The sequence below is a fragment of the Gracilinanus agilis genome, chromosome 2, assembly GCF_016433145.1.
Source record: "Gracilinanus agilis isolate LMUSP501 chromosome 2, AgileGrace, whole genome shotgun sequence".
NCBI classification, from domain to species: domain Eukaryota; kingdom Metazoa; phylum Chordata; class Mammalia; order Didelphimorphia; family Didelphidae; genus Gracilinanus; species Gracilinanus agilis.
Genome location: NC_058131.1, coordinates 354,626,654 through 354,644,473, shown reverse-complemented (window position 1 = coordinate 354,644,473; position 17,820 = coordinate 354,626,654). Strand labels below are relative to the sequence as shown.

The 17,820-nt window shown below is 41.3% G+C and overlaps 1 protein-coding gene across 2 annotated transcripts in view; it reads right to left on the bottom strand.

Annotated features, from left to right (window-relative positions):
* Window positions 1-1,350: 1,350 nt before the first annotated feature.
* Window positions 1,351-17,820, bottom strand: part of CLTB (clathrin light chain B) — a 36,860-nt gene continuing 20,390 nt past the window's right edge. The window contains exons 3-6 of one of the 2 annotated variants that reach the window (XM_044661642.1): window positions 8,202-8,319; window positions 7,829-7,940; window positions 6,839-6,892; window positions 1,351-1,911 (exon numbers count right to left, since the gene is read on the bottom strand). In XM_044661642.1, coding sequence (XP_044517577.1) covers window positions 1,740-1,911; window positions 6,839-6,892; window positions 7,829-7,940; window positions 8,202-8,319 — 456 coding nt within the window. In that variant the 3' untranslated portion in view covers window positions 1,351-1,739. The remainder of the gene's footprint in view (window positions 1,912-6,838; window positions 6,893-7,828; window positions 7,941-8,201; window positions 8,320-17,820) is intronic. The other variant, XM_044661643.1, reaches the window with a different exon arrangement.

The following is a 17,820-nucleotide window of genomic DNA, read 5'->3' as shown; positions in this document are numbered from 1 at the left end:
GGAAGGCTGGGGTTATGGCCAGGGAAAAGTTAGGAATGTCAGTTACTGAGGAAATTGGAAGGATCACCCCAGCTGGGGACTGGCTAGTAGAAATGAGCTTAGCTAGTAAATGAACCAAAAATATCAAGCCCATGTTAGACACCTTAACTCAAACACTGTCTAGGCTGTCAGAAAATAAACAAACTCAGATGCTTTTCCTAACCCCTTATAAGGCAAAGGGCTTAAGGGATGGACAATGTAATGGGGAGTGGGGGCAGTAGCATGTATAAATTGACATCTGGTGAATATCCAGCATTGATCATTGTAGCTACCTCTTCCTATCCAAAGAAATGTTATTCTTCTTTTAGATCATGTCTTTTCTGGGAGGCCTGGGGTGGCAGTTTTGAGTCAGGTTGGCAGGACCTGAAATAGATTAAAATTTTTTATAGGGCTAGGATCACCCTTTCTGCTCAGCTAAGCTCTACAGGAAACCACCAATAGAGCACACATACAAGTCTTGCTTCTTCTACTCCTTCCCTCCCTTAAATTCTCCCCATTTCCATTTCTTTTCCTTTATTTTCACCTCATCCTCAAAATACTTTTGCATTTATTTTGTATATGTCCTTTATTTGCTTATCTGTGAAAATGCCATATCCCCCTCAAGGAATAGAAGTTCCTTGAGGGTAAGGACTGTCATTTTTTTTTTTAAACCCTTACCTTCCGTCTTGGAGTCAATACTGTGTATTAGCTCCAAGGCAGAAGAGTGGTAAGGGTAGGCAATGGGGGTCAAGTGACTTACCCAGGATCACACAGCTGGGAAGTATCTGAGGCCAGATTTGACTCCAGGACCTCCCGTCTCTAGGCCTGGATCTCAATCCACTGAGCTACCCAGCTGCCCACCATGGACTGTCATTTTTATATTTGTATCTCCACTGTCTAACATAGCATCTGGCACACAGTAGGCAATTAAATTCTCACTGGTTGGTTGATGGATTGATTCCTCACCACTTCTTGGCTGATTATTTTTCCATTTTCACAAATGGGTCCGAAAGAGTTACTTTCAGACCTGCTCCAGCATTTCCCATTAAAATGGACTCTGACCATTGAAATGACACAGAAAACTGGAGAGAGCTAGAGCAGATGTCTGGGGATAACAACAAAGGCTGGAAAAGGCTCTGTTTGGGGGTCCCACAGATTTTAAATGGCATCTGCTCTTGGATTCTGCTGTACTTGAAGGTCATGGAGCTGGGAAAGAGTAATATGATTTAGAGCAAGAAATGACCTTGAGGTTATCTGGTAAAGCCCTCTTGTCTTATAAATGAGTAAACTGAAGCCTAGAGAAAGGAAAGGACTTTGCAAAGGTCACACAGGTTGTTGGATGGTACCTAATACAAATGGCAGCCTGACATAGATTGGCTTCCAAAGATACAAGAATGATAATAAATAAGTGTAAAAAGAGTTAATAATACATCCTTTAAGCCAAGAAAAATAAAAGACCTGTGGGGATGATGGTCATGACGTGGCAAAAGACACCTAAGAAGGTAGGTTTGAGAAGGAAGGAAGAAAATAAGGAGGAGGCTCCTTTGCCCCCAAAGGATGGGAGAGAACTAATAAACATTTTGTGCTGTGGCTTTTAGAGGAGAACTTGATAGTGGTTTCCAGAGCAAAGAAATTTGCTTCTCCTGCCCTCCTCTCTTTTTTTCTTAGGCCTCTGCCTCATCCTCCTCATCCTCTGCTCTTTGGTAACCCTGGATGGGTGCCTAGCGGGACAGTGGGGTTTGTTTCAGGGAGATGAGCACAGAACGCATGCGGGATACATCCTTGCACTGCCTGCTGCTCTTGGGATTGAAGTCACACAGCTGGGCCACTTTCTCCCACTCTGTGCCAGGTACCTCTTCCTTAGACTCCTTCAGGAAAGCTTCTTCTGATGCTCTGCAAGAAGCAAAACACAGGTATCACTAATTGCTTGTCCCAGAATATGGAAAATCATCTTAACTGAGAGTGAGCAAAAAGATTACAAAATCAAAAAATATTAGAACTGGAAAGGATCCTAGAGCCCATCTATTCCAACTCTCTCATTTCACATAAAAGGAAACTGGGGTCCATAAAAGGGAAAGGATTTGTCCATGGTCATATAGCCAGCCAAGAAATGGAAGAGCCAGGATTCAAGTCACATTAGTATCTGGCCCAGTACTCACATGAGCAAGGTCAGTTTCTCTTTCCAACTGAATTCTCCAGCCATGGATTCTCTGGTCTCAATCTAGAACTTCCTTTATTATGTAATCATCTATGCTTTGCCCTATTTTGGGCAAAAAAAGGGTCCTAGCAACACCCTTCTTTAGTTTCTGTGATACTCCCAACACTAATGGAAAGCCAGTTCTATCAGAAAAACATTTCATTCAGAAAGATTTGGACTTTCTGAAATATTTATGGATTTCATTAGTGTGAGTACATCTACCTATACAAATTGCAACTACTATATATCTTAGATTCCATGGGTTCATGAGTTTCTGAGTTCAAAAAAAATTCACTCAGTGTTGAGGCTCTCAACTCAGTTCAATTCAAGCAGCATCTGTTAATGGTCTAACACAGTGATGGGCAAACTTTTTAAAGAGGGAGCCAAAAGAAATGCTCATCTATCAGTCTGTTTCTAAGGCAACTCTTTTGAAGTTTCATTGTATGGTATCCTGCTCATTCATCAGATTAGGAATAATGTCGAGCTTCGGGATAGAACATTTCAGGGGGCTGCATCTGGCCCGAAGGCTGTAGTTTGCCCATCACTGGTCTAAACATGCAACTTTCCATATTTGGGTTGGCTTGTTCTGGACAATAGATACAACCTGGCAATCTCCCATTCTTAAAGATTTTGCAGCTGGGTAAGATCTACCAGGGCTTGTATTGAACTTGGCATAGGCTCTGAGAGCCCAAAGCCATCTCCATGATATAATGAGGCATCATAGGAAGATGTTAATGGAGGATCTGAGTATATTGCCAGGAAAATGGGATCCAGTAGATGAGGCCCAAGTACAGTAGTAGAAACAAAGAGTGTATAGGAGACATGAGCTGGGTGTCTCCTTGACATCTTAAATGATGTCAGAAAGCCAAAAGAATTGATTTGAAACCTAAATCTTTTACTTTCTACCTAAGTGGTCTCAGGCATGTCATGTAACCTCTTTGGCTAACCTCATTTATAAAAGGAGAGAATTTTGAGTAATTGATCTCTTAAGGCTGCTTCTAATTCTAACATTCTGTGTTCTCTGATTTCCCTCTTGTTCCCTCTAGTCCTGTGATCCTTCCAGGCGAGGCCTGGAAGTTGGAAAAATTTGGATTCAAAACCTAATCAGCTATATGAGCCTGGGAAAATAATTTCTATGTGCCACAGTTTTCCTGTTTTGTGAAATGATGAAAAATTTTTCTTTCCTTATCTCTTTCATAGGACTGTTGGTTAGGACCTAAAGTTTACAAACATCCTTTGGAATTGATAAAGTGCTCTCTAAATAAAAGGATGCTCATGACCTGGGAAGTGAAATGAGCATGGATCTGGAAAGCATGTTCATTTATCCCATCAGCAAAGATTGGGTCTACTTCTCTTAAAAGGAAGACAAATCCAGAGACTGGCTTTCCTTGTCAGGAAATTTTCCCTAAACCTTAGCTAAAGCCTCTTATCTATTCTATCCAGTTTATCATATCTTTCACATCTGATGGTGCTGTTTTCTTAAGCTGAGAAAAGGTTCTGGTGGTTTCATATAATCCTGGAATTTCAGAGCTAGAAGAGGCATTGAGTCTGACCTATACCTGAAAAAGAACTTCCTCTATAACAACTCTGTTAAGTGGCCACTCATTCTCTTCTTGAAGATCACCAGGGATGGGGAACATCAAGTAGTCCATTCTACTTTTAGACAGCTCTACTTGTTAGAGCACTATTTTCCCTACAGTCAGTCAGAATCTTCCTCTTTACAACTTCTATTGCTCCCAGTTCTGTCCCAAGGCCAAGCAGAATGAATATTCACATAACTAATATAAAAGCCCTTTTAAATTTTAGAAGGCAGCAATAATGTTCTCCATGTCTCAGAGCTAAATATCTCCAATTCCTTCATCCAATTGTTAAATATCTTGTTCTCCAGTCCTCTTATCCTCCCAGTATCTTGCCATTCCCACCCCAATGTGCCCCAAGTTATCAATATTCTTCTTAAAATAAAATACTTAGAACTGGATACAATATTATTCCAGCTGTGATGACTGAAGCAAACAGTGGAACGATCATATTTTGCCTCCTTCTAGACACTATCTAGATTTCTTGATGCCAAGATCTACTTATCTAACCCTAATCTCTCTAGGGGATAGCTCTGCCCAGTGGACAGAGTACCAGGTCTGGGGGCAGGAGGACCTGGGTTCAAATCTGACCTCCAACTTACTACCTGTGTGACCTTGGGCATGTTACTTCACCTTGTTTGCCTCAGTTTCCTCTTCTGTAAAATGAGTTGGAGAAGGAAGTAGCAAACCACTCCAGTATCTCTGTCAAGAAAACCCCAAATGGGTTTTGAAGAAACGACTGAAACGTTTGGAATGGATAAGACTGAAATGACTCGATAACAAAAACCACTCTGGTGATTTCCAGTCTCACATTTCCAATTGCCTGTTGAACAACTTGAGCTAGATGTCTCCTTGACATCTTAAATTCAACATATCCAATTGTATACAGAGACAGATACACTGTGGTAAAATCGAATGTAATGGACTTCTGTACTGGCAGCAATGCAATGACACAGGACAGCTCTTATGAGAGGGACTTATGAGAAAGATCGCTACCCACATTCAGAGGAAGAACTGCAGGAGTGGAAACACAGAAGAAAAACAACTGCTTGAACACATGGGTTGAGGCAGACATGATTGGGGATGTAGACTCGAAATGAGCACACCAATGCAACTATCAATACTATGGAAATAAGTCTTGACTGATCACACATGTTAAAACCAGTGGAAATGCGCGTTGGATGTGGGGGGAGGGGTGAAAGGGGGCGAAGGGGAAAGTAAAAACAAGAATCATGTAGCCATGGAAAATTTTTCTAAAAAAACAAAATATTAAAATAAATAATAAAATAAATTCAACATATCCAAAACAGTTCATTAACCCCACTCCACCTCCCAGACCTTTTCATCTTCCTAACTTGGCTAGTACCATTCATTGAAGGTAGCAATATCCAATCACTCAAGCTGGTACCCTGGGTGTCATCCTGGACTCCTTAGTCTCTGTTATCTCTCATATCTAATTTGTGGGCAAGGCCTATTGATTTTATCTTTGGAATATTTCTCATATACTTCTCTCCTCCCATATTGCCACCAGCCCTAGTACAGGCCCTCATCACCTCACACTTGAATTACTGAAATATTTTGCTAGTTAGTCAGGATGCCATAAGATCCCCCACTGCAATCTATCCTTCATTCAGCCAAGTCAAAATACTCCTCCGAAAACCAGATCTGACTATTTCCACCAGCTACTTCCCCTCCTCCCCCCAACTCAAATAAATTCCAGTGGATCCCTGTCACTTCCAGTATCAGATATAAAATTCCCTGTTTGGTTTTGGAAGCCCTTCATAGTGTACCCCTTACCTGTCCAGTCTTCTTATACTTTATATCCCCACACAGTACTCTGCAGTCCAAGGACACTGACCTCCTTGCTGGTCATTGAACAAGAAACTCCATCTCCCAGTGAAAATGCCTGGAATATTCTCCTGCTTCATCTTCTCTTCCTGGCTTCCCTGTTTTCCTTCCCACCTAGAATTCTATCTTCTATAGGAAGCCTTTTCCAATCCTCCTTAATGCTTAGTGCCTTCCCTGTGTCGAGTACTTTCACTTTATCACAGTAGATAGTTTTCTTGTACATAACGTTCCTCTTAGTGTCATCCCCATTAGACTGTGAGCTCCTTGAGAACACGGATTTTTTTGTCTATCTTTATGTCTTCAGCACTCAGCATAGTGTCTGCTTGATAGCATATATAGTCACTTAAGTGCTTATTGACTAATTATTGACTATTAGCTGTCCTTTCAAGTTTATGTCATTTGAAAATTTGTTTAGCATTCCATCCATGTCTTTGTCCAGGTCACTGACAAAAATACGGAAGAGAACAGTGCCAAGAAGAGCCTTGGAGTGTCCTATTACAAACCCTCTCCCTAGTTTGCTCTAGATCCAAGCAAAAGAGGTCATGCAATGTTTCCCACGGGGCTGCCCTTTGACTCTCATGGTTATCTTGCTGTGCCAAAGAGCCCTACCCCCTCCAACCTAGAGTTCCCTGAGAGACATGGAACTTCAACCTGCCTCACAGGGCTATTTTGAGGAAAGCTGAAAGCCCTGTGTAAATCTTAAAGTACTATAAAAATGGAAACTCCTCTATTATTTATCACCACTAACCATCATCATTATCATTGTTATACAGGCACTAGTGATGTGGTGGATAGATAACTTGGCCCCAGAGCCAGGAAGACCTGGGTTTAGATCCCATTTCTTGGCTAATACCATCTGTGACTCTGGACAAGTATTTAACTCCCTAAGACTCCCTAAGTTGCAGAGGAGTTGTCATCCTGCCTTGTTAGAGGGAGTTTTCTCCTCTACTAGTTACTTATAAACATGAAACCACTGGTATAGTCCCTGTATCCCTATTATTATTAGATTGCATCAGCTTGGAGTGGGATTATACCTTCCCATACTGTCCCAGCCTTGCTTCTCTGACCTTCCAGGCTCTGGGACGCTGGGAACCACCAGCTAACTGTGGTTAGGGAGTCATTCAACTGATAGCCTGACCGAACACACTGCTCTCACCCCAGGCTTCCCTTGGGGCAGGTAAGCAAAGGAGACACGTACACGTAACCTATGATGTCGGCATCTGGTTGCTGGTAGAATGCTTTGTCAGCGATCCTTGAGGGGAAAGGTAGAGGACAGTAAGCAGAGGAAGCCAGGATGACAGAAGAAAGAAAGACAGGCAAAAAGGGTTAAAGAGAAAGAAAAACAACATTAGTGTATTAAAGCCCAAGAAATGTTAGAAGCACCAGGCCCATTTGGGAAGGCAGCAGGGCTACATACAGCTCTTAATAGGAAGGAAAGAAAGAAGAAAGAAAGAGTCAAAGAAAACCTTTTCCTTTCCGTTAGAGTCAAAGCAGGCAACCCGGGAAGGGAGCAAAGGTATAGAAGAAGAGACCCCAAAACAATGTGCCTGAGCTCCCCACAGGTGCATCCTGGTCTAGTAGGGTCCTAAGCTGTTCCTAGCTTAGTGGCAGGGCAGAGCTTTGTCCTCAGAGACTATCAGACAACCAGGCTAACTTCTCCCAGCTCGCTACTGAGCAGGGAGAGGATGTATATTTGAACATCTGGAAAGAGCTATGAGAGTCTTCAAAGAGAGACAAGACTATTTTGTAATAGGGTTGGGGGGTGGTGAGGGGCCAGGGAAGCTATTCTACTGATTAGAATAGAAAGTCACATGTTTGTGAGGCCTCTCTGCCTTCCCAAATACCCTTTGCCCTCCCAGAAATCCCCTTCTTCCCAAATACATTTTGCATTCCCACCCACACCCTTGAATACCCTTTTCCCTCTTGCCCTCACTCTCTTAAATATCTATTACTCTCCCACCTCAACCCTCCCAATATTTCCTGCCCTGCAGATACCCCTGTGCCCTCTTAATCAGATTCCTCAAATTCTTCCACCTTCCCAAATACTTCCTGCCCTTTTACCCTACTTCCTCCACTTTGAGATACCTCCCTGACCTTCTCCTGCATTCTCATTGCCCTCTCCTGAATTTTCCTCCCCCAACATTCCCTGTTCCCTTGAGCCCCTCCAAATGCTTTTTGTGCCTCATACCTGTTGCTGACTTTGTTTTTCTCCATCTGCTCATTCTGTCTCACATTCCATTCTTCCAGATCCTTCTTTGCCTTCTCCCGCCATTCTTGCTCAGTCACCTTCGAAGCCGCATCTGGGGCCCAAACAGGAGACTGAGTACAGGTTGAGGCTGAAGTGGTACAGGCTGAAGCCTGTCTTCTCTCCATGAATCCCTACTCCTTACTTTTCCTGCCCTCTCGTGATTCCCCAGGGAAGATCAGTGTACCTGGACTGACTTAGGACATAAAAGACCCACTCAGTATATACCCAGGTACCCATGCCCTCCAAGGCCTCAATGATCTAGCCAGAATTGGACAAAGTAGTCATGCTCCATGCAATTCCCTGCTATCCTCACCCAGCTCTTGCAGCCGTTTCTTCTGCTCCTCTCTCCATTTTCTGATGCTCTCTGGTTCCTGACTCAGCCTATCTGCCTGGGCCACAGCAGCATAGCCGTCTGAAGGACCATTGGCTTCCTAGGAAAGATTTGCACACATATAAATACATACATCTAAGACCATCATTTTAGCATTGGAAGAGACTTTGGAGGTGATCAAGTCCAATCTCATTTTACAGATGGGATAACCTGCTACCCTTTGGAGACACTCCATAGAGAAAATGTAGAGAGGCTTCCCTTACCTGGGACTATCCCACAGGAGCCCCCCTAAGCAGGCTTCCCTCTTTGGTCCTTTGTGGACTTCATAAAGGTCTCCCCAAGCTTAGGGACCCCTGGAAGGAAGGAAGGAAGGAGGAAGGGAAAGGAAGAGGAAAGGAAGAAAGGAGGGAAGGGAAGGAGGAAGGGAGGGAGAGAGAAAGGGAAGGAAAAAGGGAGGGAAGGAAGAAATGAGGGAGGAAAGGAAAAAAGGAAGGAAAGAAGGAAGGGAAAGAGGGAAGGAAAAAAGGAATGAAGGAAGGAAAGGAAGAAGGGAGAGAAGGAGGAAGTATGTAAAAGGAATCCCTTCCTCCCAGGATTGTGAACTTTCTGCTCATCCGAACCAGCCCATTAGCTTGCCTGGAATGCTCCAAACACAGTGACTTTGATTGGTTCCTGAGATGCAATAGACTGGGCACAGGGAAAGGTAGTGATATGGAGAAGAAGGTGGCTCAGGTGGAAGATACTCTCATGGGTTTATCAGCTTATCAGATTAGGGTGACAGGCTAGGAAATATTTTTTTTATTTCCTTCCCTTCTTATTTCTTTCTTAGACTATATTTATATTAAAATTATATTGTTAAAAGCTACTATCATCCTCATGACTTATGGGTTAATTATTTTTAAAATGGTGACCACAATAATCTTTTCTCCTAGATGGAAGAGTGGTAAGGGTGGGCAATGGGGGTAAAGTGACTTGCCCAGGGTCACACAGCTGGGAAGTGTCTGAGGCCAGATTTGAACCTAGGACCTCCCATCTCTAGGCCTGACTCTCAATCCACTGAGTTACCCAGCTTCCCCCCCAAACCAATTTCTAAATATGACATTTAGCATATTACATTGGGTATAATATTAATTTTTCAGTATTAAAGGAAGGAGAGAAGGAGGAAAAGAGTGGAAGGGAGGAGGGACAGAAGGAAGGAAAGAGACACTTATGTGCCTATTATGTTGTAAGCACTGTGCTTACATACTTTATACCACCAGCAATACTATTTTTATATCCGTTTTATAGTTGAGTATACTGAGGCAGAGAGAGTTTAAATAATTTGGTCAGGGTCACATAGCTAGTGAATGACTAAGACAGGATTTGAACTCAAATCTTCCTGATTTTGGGACCAAGACTCTATCCTCTATACTACCTAAGTGGCTCACAATTTTCATAGCTGCCAACTGTCTGCAGCACTGGGAGCAGAAAGGCTGGAGGATCTTAGATTTTTATTATTTGAGAAAAAGAAAATCTTTAAAAAAAAAAAAAAAAGAGAGGGTTATCCCAGAGCTATATATCTGTGCATATAGAGAATAAAGGCTTTCATGTAGGGTCTGATACCTAAAGAACTTCAGGCCCTTGTGGTTGACCCAACCCTCCCCTATGTATGAATGTCTCTTCCTCTGAGTTAGTGCTTGAGGTTCTCATCTTCTGCAACTCCTTAGGGTGATCTCTGTATAATTTCCATAAAATCTGAAATTTAAAATTGTCTGAGAAAAAAAAATTTCAGGAAAAGGAGCTTTAATAACTCTTTGAATTAAGAAAATGAATTGTTTGAAGAATACCATGAAGATGCCAAAAGAAATCTCCACAGCATCCGGAGATCCAGCATGAACTTTGAAGTATGACTGATTGAACTGTGGGGGGTTGAACACAAGTATTTTGAATGTAAACTTTTATGACAGAGGGGACTGCCCCCTAATTGGCTTATTGTCAACTGCACCTAGCAAACATTGGTTTGCTCTCTCTTCCTATCTCTTTCATTTTCTTCATCTCTTAACTATTGTAGTTTCTGATGATGTAAAATGATTCATTGAGGAGACTAGTCTCCCAAGGAATCATAGAGGGGATTGTAAAAGGGAATTCTTTGTTCTCTCTGAGTTTACACTTGTGAAAGGGAATCCTTTATTCCTTTTGTCTATTTTGAGTTAACACTTAAGTACCCCTTGTGAAGACAGTATTAACATTCATTTATCCACTTTTGAATTGAATCAACAAAAGATTAAACACCCTACTTAGTACTAGGTGAGAAGCTAGCAAGATACTTAGAGAAGGCACAAGTCACTTACATACTTAACTCCACCCTTTTAACTCAGTCCCAAACTTGTGAATCCTATGATCAGAGTTTACATCCTCAGAAACTCAATCAGCCAGGAATCTGTATTCACCCCTCCAGAAGATGAGAACTGGTTCCCACAAACACTGCTCCCTCGGCAGTGCTAGATACTTTGGAAACTGTGACTGGCCCCTGTGAAGATGGGCAGGGACAAGAAATCACCATAAAAAGCCATGAATCCTGCAGCTTGAGTCAGTCTTGTGGAGATAGTCTCCTGACTGGAGTCTTCGAGGGGGCTTAGCTAGAGACTGTGGATCCTGGGCTTGGAGCTCAGCTTCAACTTGGATTCTGACTCCTGGACTACTTTGTGGGGTGAGTGAAAGGCTGACTCCTTTCCTAGTTTTTGGAGAGACTAACTTCCATCTTGGAGGAGGCCATGTGATTACTCATTATCAGCCTTCCTGGTTGAGAGCTAATTAATCACTGGATTAAGATAGGATAGATAACTTTTCTATCTCCTTCACATTTTTCTACTTTATTGTTCCTCACTATTTTATAAATAAATTTTTGACTCAAGATATAATATTGGTGACCACATAATTTCATAAAATTATTGTCCAACCATTCATTTTCACCTTTACACCTCACTGTTCCATGTGTTTTTCTGGGTGGCAGGAGGGGTTAAAGGGCTTCTCCGAGACAGTCAGGTAAGCAACTAAGAGTAATGGTCACTGATAGAAACCAGCCCTACATTAGTCTAAGAAGATCTATTTCTGGCTCTGAGGCCACCACTGTCTCTAATAGCAAGTTAGGGTTACCAGGAAGAATATAGGCCTCCTCCCTCTTTGATCTAACATAAAACTTTCTATTTTTAGACAACATTCTTTTTATGTGTCTTCCACTCTGGGGTTAGTTCCTGGTCAGGGTATGGTGAATAAGACAGAGGGGCTACTCTTTGAAATACTCTCTTGTCATGGTTTGTACAATCTTTAATGGATGGGCCATATGTAACATTACAGTGTTCTCTCTGCTGATCTCTAATCTTGTATCTCCAGTTGCCTTTCAGACTTCTCAAATTGGATGTCCAACAGACATCTTAAATTTACCTTCCCCTCTCCAAACTCCCTTCATATCCTACCTCCACTATTACTGGAGGGCAACACCCTCTTCCCAGATCCTCAGGCTCACAAACCAGGAATCATCTCAGACTCCTTATTCTTCCTCATTCCCCACTTCCTCCCATATCCAATCTGTTGCCAAAGCCCATTGGTTTCACCTTTGTGACACCTCTTGAAAACACTGCCACCACTATAGTCCGAGCCATTATCACCTTACATCTGGGATATTACAATAGCTTGCTGGTGGGTTTTCCTGCCTCAAGTCTCTCCCAATTCCAATCCATCAGTCTTTTTTTTTAAACCTTACCTTCCATCTTAAAATCAATACTGTGTATTGGTTCTAAGGCAGACGAGAGGTAAAGGCTAGGTAATGGTAGTTAAGTGACTTGTACAGGGTCACACAGCTAGGAAGTGTCTGAGGCCAGATTTGAACCCAGGACTTCCCATCTCTGGGCCTGGCTCTCAATTCACTGAGCCACCTAGCTGCACCCCCAAACCATCATTCTTGCAGCTACTAATGTGATTTTCCTAAAGTGCAGTTCTGATCCTGCAATATTCTCTTTTCAGTCTTCTTAAACCTTACTCCTTCATATACTTGATACAGTGACACTGGCCCCTTGGCTGTTCCACAAACAAGACACTCCAACTCTGGGAATTTTCTGTCTGTCCTCTATGCCTGAAACACATTTTTTCCTCTTCTTCTCCAATTTCTGACCTCCTTGGTTTACCTTAAAAGTCACTTGAAATTCTTCCTTGTACAAGAAATCTTCCCCAACCCCTCTCAATTCTAGTTCCTTCCTTCTGTTAAATACTTTCTATTTATTCTACATAGTTTGTTTCATATATATTTGTATGTTGGCTTCCCCATTAGATTGTAAACTCCTTAAGGGCAGGACCTTCTTTTGGGTGTCTTTTTGTATCTTCAGAGTTTAGCTGAGTGCCTGGCATTTAGAAAGTGCTTAATAAATGCTTATTGATTTCCTAGAAGCTAAACCTAGGGAGTGAGTTTGCTTGAAGACTGGAGGAGTTGGGGAAGGATGTCTGGACTTAGGTCCTCTTCCACAGGGACCACCAATGGAGGTTAGGTCTTATCTTCTTTGACCTTAGACTTGGCCATATAGGTTGAGAGTATTTGTTTGGGAGGTTGGAGAGATTAGAGTGGGGGATGAAGGAGGGAGAGAATAGGGAAAGGTTGTGAATCTAATCCTGGTTGTAAATGAAGTTTTAAAATACCTTGCAAGATAGGTTCAAGTCTTATTTTCCAGTGCAACCCTCTGTTTTCTCTTGTTCATTGTAACCTCTAGGCCTTAGATTATACAATCAATCCATAATTCAACCAATCTCTCCAGTAGCTGTATTATAGATGTTTGTTGCTATACCACTTCTCAAAAGGCATTTATTAATCATCTTCTTCATCATGTTCCAAGTACAGTAGATATACTGGGGGAAAAGAACCAAAACTGAAAATGGCTCAAGGAGTTGATTTTATAATCTCAAGGTTTCAAGGGAAATGATATGCATCTACGAATAAAAGAAATAAAAAGTAATGGTGGGGGCATAGGGAAAAGGTGGCACTAGCAACTGGGAGGATCAGAAAAAGGCCTTGCATAGAAGGAGGTACTTGAGCTTAGGCTAAAAGAAACTAGGAATTCTAGAGATGAGGAGGGAGGCCATCTGAGGAAAAGACATGAAGTCAAGAGACTGAAAGCTGGGTATGAGGAACAGCAAGAAGGCCAGTTTGTCTACACTGCTGTGTGTGTTGAAGGAAATAATGCGCAAATCATTTACTCTCCCAGCTTCAGTTTCCTTATCTGAAGCAGAATTAGCAGAAATTTTACAACTAGTAGAAATATACCTCTGTGCAACTCTTCCTTCCTGGCCTCCCACCTGCTCTTCCAAATGTTCCCAGTTCTCTCCCCTGACAGCGAGGGCAGTGAGGTGACACAGTGGATAGAGCACTGGACCTGGAGTCAAAGGTCTAAGTTCAAATCTGACCTCAGATATTTACTAGCTATGTGACCTTGGGCAAATTACTTAACCTGTTTGTCTCAGCTTCCTCATCTACAAAATGAGCTAGAGAAGAAAATGGCAAACCATTCCAGTATCTTTGCCCGAACCCCAAATGCAGCCATGAAGAATCAGACATGCCCCGGGACCAAGCAGAATAAGTCTAATCCTTTTCTCTCACAAGAAAGCTACCCTCTAAAGAGAAGGCATATCATGGTACAGGGGAAAGAATAGCAGGTTTGGAAGTAAAAGACCAGTGTTTACAGCTTGCCTTTGTCACTTACCACCTAGGTGACTTGAGCTTCCCCCCCTTTTTAAAATTCCAAACTTATTAAATGTCAGTTAAAATGAGCACTTCTAAATACATGACTAGAACAATAAGAGAGGATTATATGTGAAACTTCAAGTCTCTAGTATATGCAGTTTACTTTTCAAGTATGTAATATATATATTTTTTATTTTTGAATACTTTTTTTTATCACTTTACCTTCTCTCTTAGAATCAATAGGCAGAAGAGTGGTAAGGGCTAGGCAATGGGGGTTAAGTGACTTTCCCAGGGTGACACAGGTAGGAACTGTCTAAGGTCAAATTTGAATCCTATCTCCAGGCCTGGCTTTCAATCCACTGCCACCAAGTATAAAATAAATTCAACCTATTTATTATTTTCAAAGCTGTGCTATTTATCAGTGGTTCCTTCTGGCTTTCCTTCTGTTCTCTTCTGTGCAATGCAGAAATATATTTCAATGACCTTATTTTAACTACTGTGATTTCAGACAAATCACTAAACCTCTCTAAGTTTTTATTTCCCCTATCTGTGGGATTCACTATACTGTGCTCTTGCCTGACTCTACACATCCTTTCCAGTTCAGTCTAGTGAAATTTTGGCAGGATTAACTGTTGTGAACTGAGATGAACTGATTCTCCTAGTGGTTTTAAAGGAAGATGAAAAATTAACAGTCCAAGCAGTATGATGTTAAGGGGCCTACTACCTTCACTGAGATCTTGTCTTCCTGCCTGGCAACAGAAGGGAGTGCTGCACTCTTCTATGCATAGGCATACAGAGGCCTCTAAGGCCTGTGACAACTCACAGTGAACTGGACCCAGCAAGCGTGAGTCTCCAAGGAGACTGGATGCTAAGAATAATGTCTAAAAGATTTCCACAGCAACCTCAGTGGCTCTTGGGCAGGAGATGTATGTAGTTAATTCTTGGAACCAAAGTAAGGCTACCCTTTAGTCCAAGGTCAAATCTTCCTTTCTATTATGTTGAGGCTAAAGGTTGGGCTTTCCAAAGAAAATGGCAATGATGTCCAGACAGTCAAGTCTAAGAGTCAAGGGATATGGGTAGGATAAAGGAAGAATTCTATGGTGGAAATCCCCTTTGTGGGACTCAGTGTTCTTATCTGTACAATAAGCTTCTCAAAGCTAGGCAGAAGTACTAATAGCTGAGATCAAAGGAGGTGAGAACCACTAAAGCAGGGGTCAGCAACCTTTTTGGCCATGAGAGCCATAAACGCCACATTTTTAAAAATGTAATTTCGTGAGAGCCGTACAGTGCTCACAGTGTGCGCTCCTGTAACAGCGCCTGAAAAAAAAAATTGACTTTATGGCTCCTGCAGAAAGAGCCATATCTGGCCCTCAAAAGAGCCAGATATGGCTCGAGAGCCATACGTTGCCGACCTCTGCACCAAAGCATTCTTTTTAAGGGGCTCAAAATCAGGCAATTGAGTATATTAGAAGGCTGCTTATTATTCCTAGGTGGCATCTCTGACAACAGAATTAATCTCTGATGGCTACATGTTCAACAGTTCAATTCAATTTAATGACATGCATTGAGTGCTTATTATGTTCAAGGCAAAAAAAAAAAAAAATATATATATATATATATATATATATTTGTTTTTATATCACTTACATTTGCCACATTCTACCAGTGGATAGAATTCTAGCCTTGGAGTTAGGAAGAGCTGGGTTTGAATCTAGACCCTGATGTATGCCATAAACAAATCACCTCACCTTTCAGTGCTCTATGAATATAAGTTTTGAGACAAGTTGTCTTCTTTGGTGAAGAAAATTTCATCTATACTGGGAATCTCTTATATTGACAAAATCACAAATCTTTAAAAATTAAAAAGTCGAAGGTCCTGAGCTATGTGCTGGGGAAATAACAAAAAAAAAAACCCCACCTTACCCCTAAGGAGTATAGATTCTATTAGAGGGACATTCCATATACAGTCTGTCTAAAAAATAGTGAGGTTTATTGACACATGAACATTGTAACAGTACTTTTCTGAAGATATCATTATTTTCCTTCCTTGAAAAGGGAAGCCCCTACCTTATTGGCTATATATGTCTATATACACAGACTCATGGCTGTATTATGGACTTTAAAAAATTCATTGATCTCCTTTGTTTTTATATCACTTACATTTGCCACTATATCCCTCTCTCAACCCCTCCCAGAGAGTCATACCTTACAGGTTTTTAAGTAGAAGAAAAAAAGGCTTTGCAAAATTAACCAATATATCCAAAAAAAGATATTATATGCAGTATTTTACACCTATGAATCCCCACTTCTACAAAGAAGTAGGGAGGGGAGAGGACTCTCATCTTTCTTCATTGATATAATGCAAAATACTGAATAAAGGGTTAGACCTGGAATCAGAAAGCTTTGGAATTAAGTCCTTCCTACTAGATATATACCATGAGCAAGTCACGAGAGCCAAGATGGTGGAGAAACAGGAAGAAATTCTACCACAAGTTTTCCACATGGGTCCACAGTACACACCAGACCAAATTCTTCTCAAGATATACCAGAAAAAAAAATCATTGTGAATCATTTTCCCAATACAAGTCAGCAAAGGGAGACAGACATAGAGATCTATGGACACAGGGGGATGGAGGTGCAATTCCAGGAGGTGGGGGTAGGGCAATATTAACCACTGCTGGAGGACCACTAGGAGGGAGATTAAAATGACAGGGTCTGATCAGGAATAGCTGGATCTTTCAGGGGAGGCTGAGATCTTGGAACAGTTATGAGTGCTAGGCTGTATACTAAGCAAAGATCAAGTTCGGAAGGAAGGAGTAACTAAAGACTCTGTCCCTAGAACCAGAATTAGGTTTCAGTTACAGTCTGTAGTCCGGTCTAAATCCTATAGTAGAATAAGCAGGGCTGGAATTCCAGAACAGATGAGAGCCTGAAGTTCTATCACTCTAAGCCAACGGACCTTTTTAGCTAGCTGAATCCAGCAGCAGTTTACTAGAATTCTGACCAGGGGAAAGACCACAGGTGTGTTACTCAGACCCTTAAGTCAGGTCATGAACAAGCAGAGCTTAGATGAGAAGGGCAGTGATCAGAGTCTAAAATGGATCAAACCACCTTCACCAGTACTGAAGTCTTTCAGGTCCTCAATTCTTGAATAACATTACCCTCAATACCCAAAGAAAGCAGCAGCAAGATGAAAGGAACAAAAATCTCATTCAAGAGATTTCCTCTAGAAGCACTTAGGGCATGATCACTAAAATAAAGTCCAAAGTCAAAGATAGGGAGTAGGCTGGAAAAACAAACAAACAACAATAACAACAATAAAACAACAATAATAACAACAATAAAAAAAGTCCTACCACAAAAAAAGTAAAAGACACTCAAGAAACAAGCCAGAAGAAGCAGATCCAACAAAAAACCCAGCTTAGATAAGAATTCAGCAGGAATTCCTAGAAGAAATGAAGCAAGAGTTTTAATTTTATAAATGAAATGAGTGTGTTTAAGGTGGGGGGTAGAAGGGAGATAAAGGACAGAAAATAAGAACCACAGGAAAACAATTGGAGAAGAATTAACAGCTTAGCAGAAGACATATATAATCTCACCAAGCAATGAGCTCCCTGGAAATTTGAATGGACCAGATAAAAGTCAATGACTTCATGGGACAAAAATAATAAGACAAAGTCAAAAGATTGAAAATAAATAAAAGAAATGTAAGGTATCTCATAACAAAAACAACTGACAAGGAAAATAAATTGAGAAGAAAAAAAATGTAAGACTCATTGAATTCTGAATGCTATGCCTAAAAAAAGAGCCTAGACATCCTATTTTAAGAAACCATAAAAGAAAACTGCCCAGATCTCTTAGAACTAGAGGGCAAAATAGAAATAAAAAGAATTT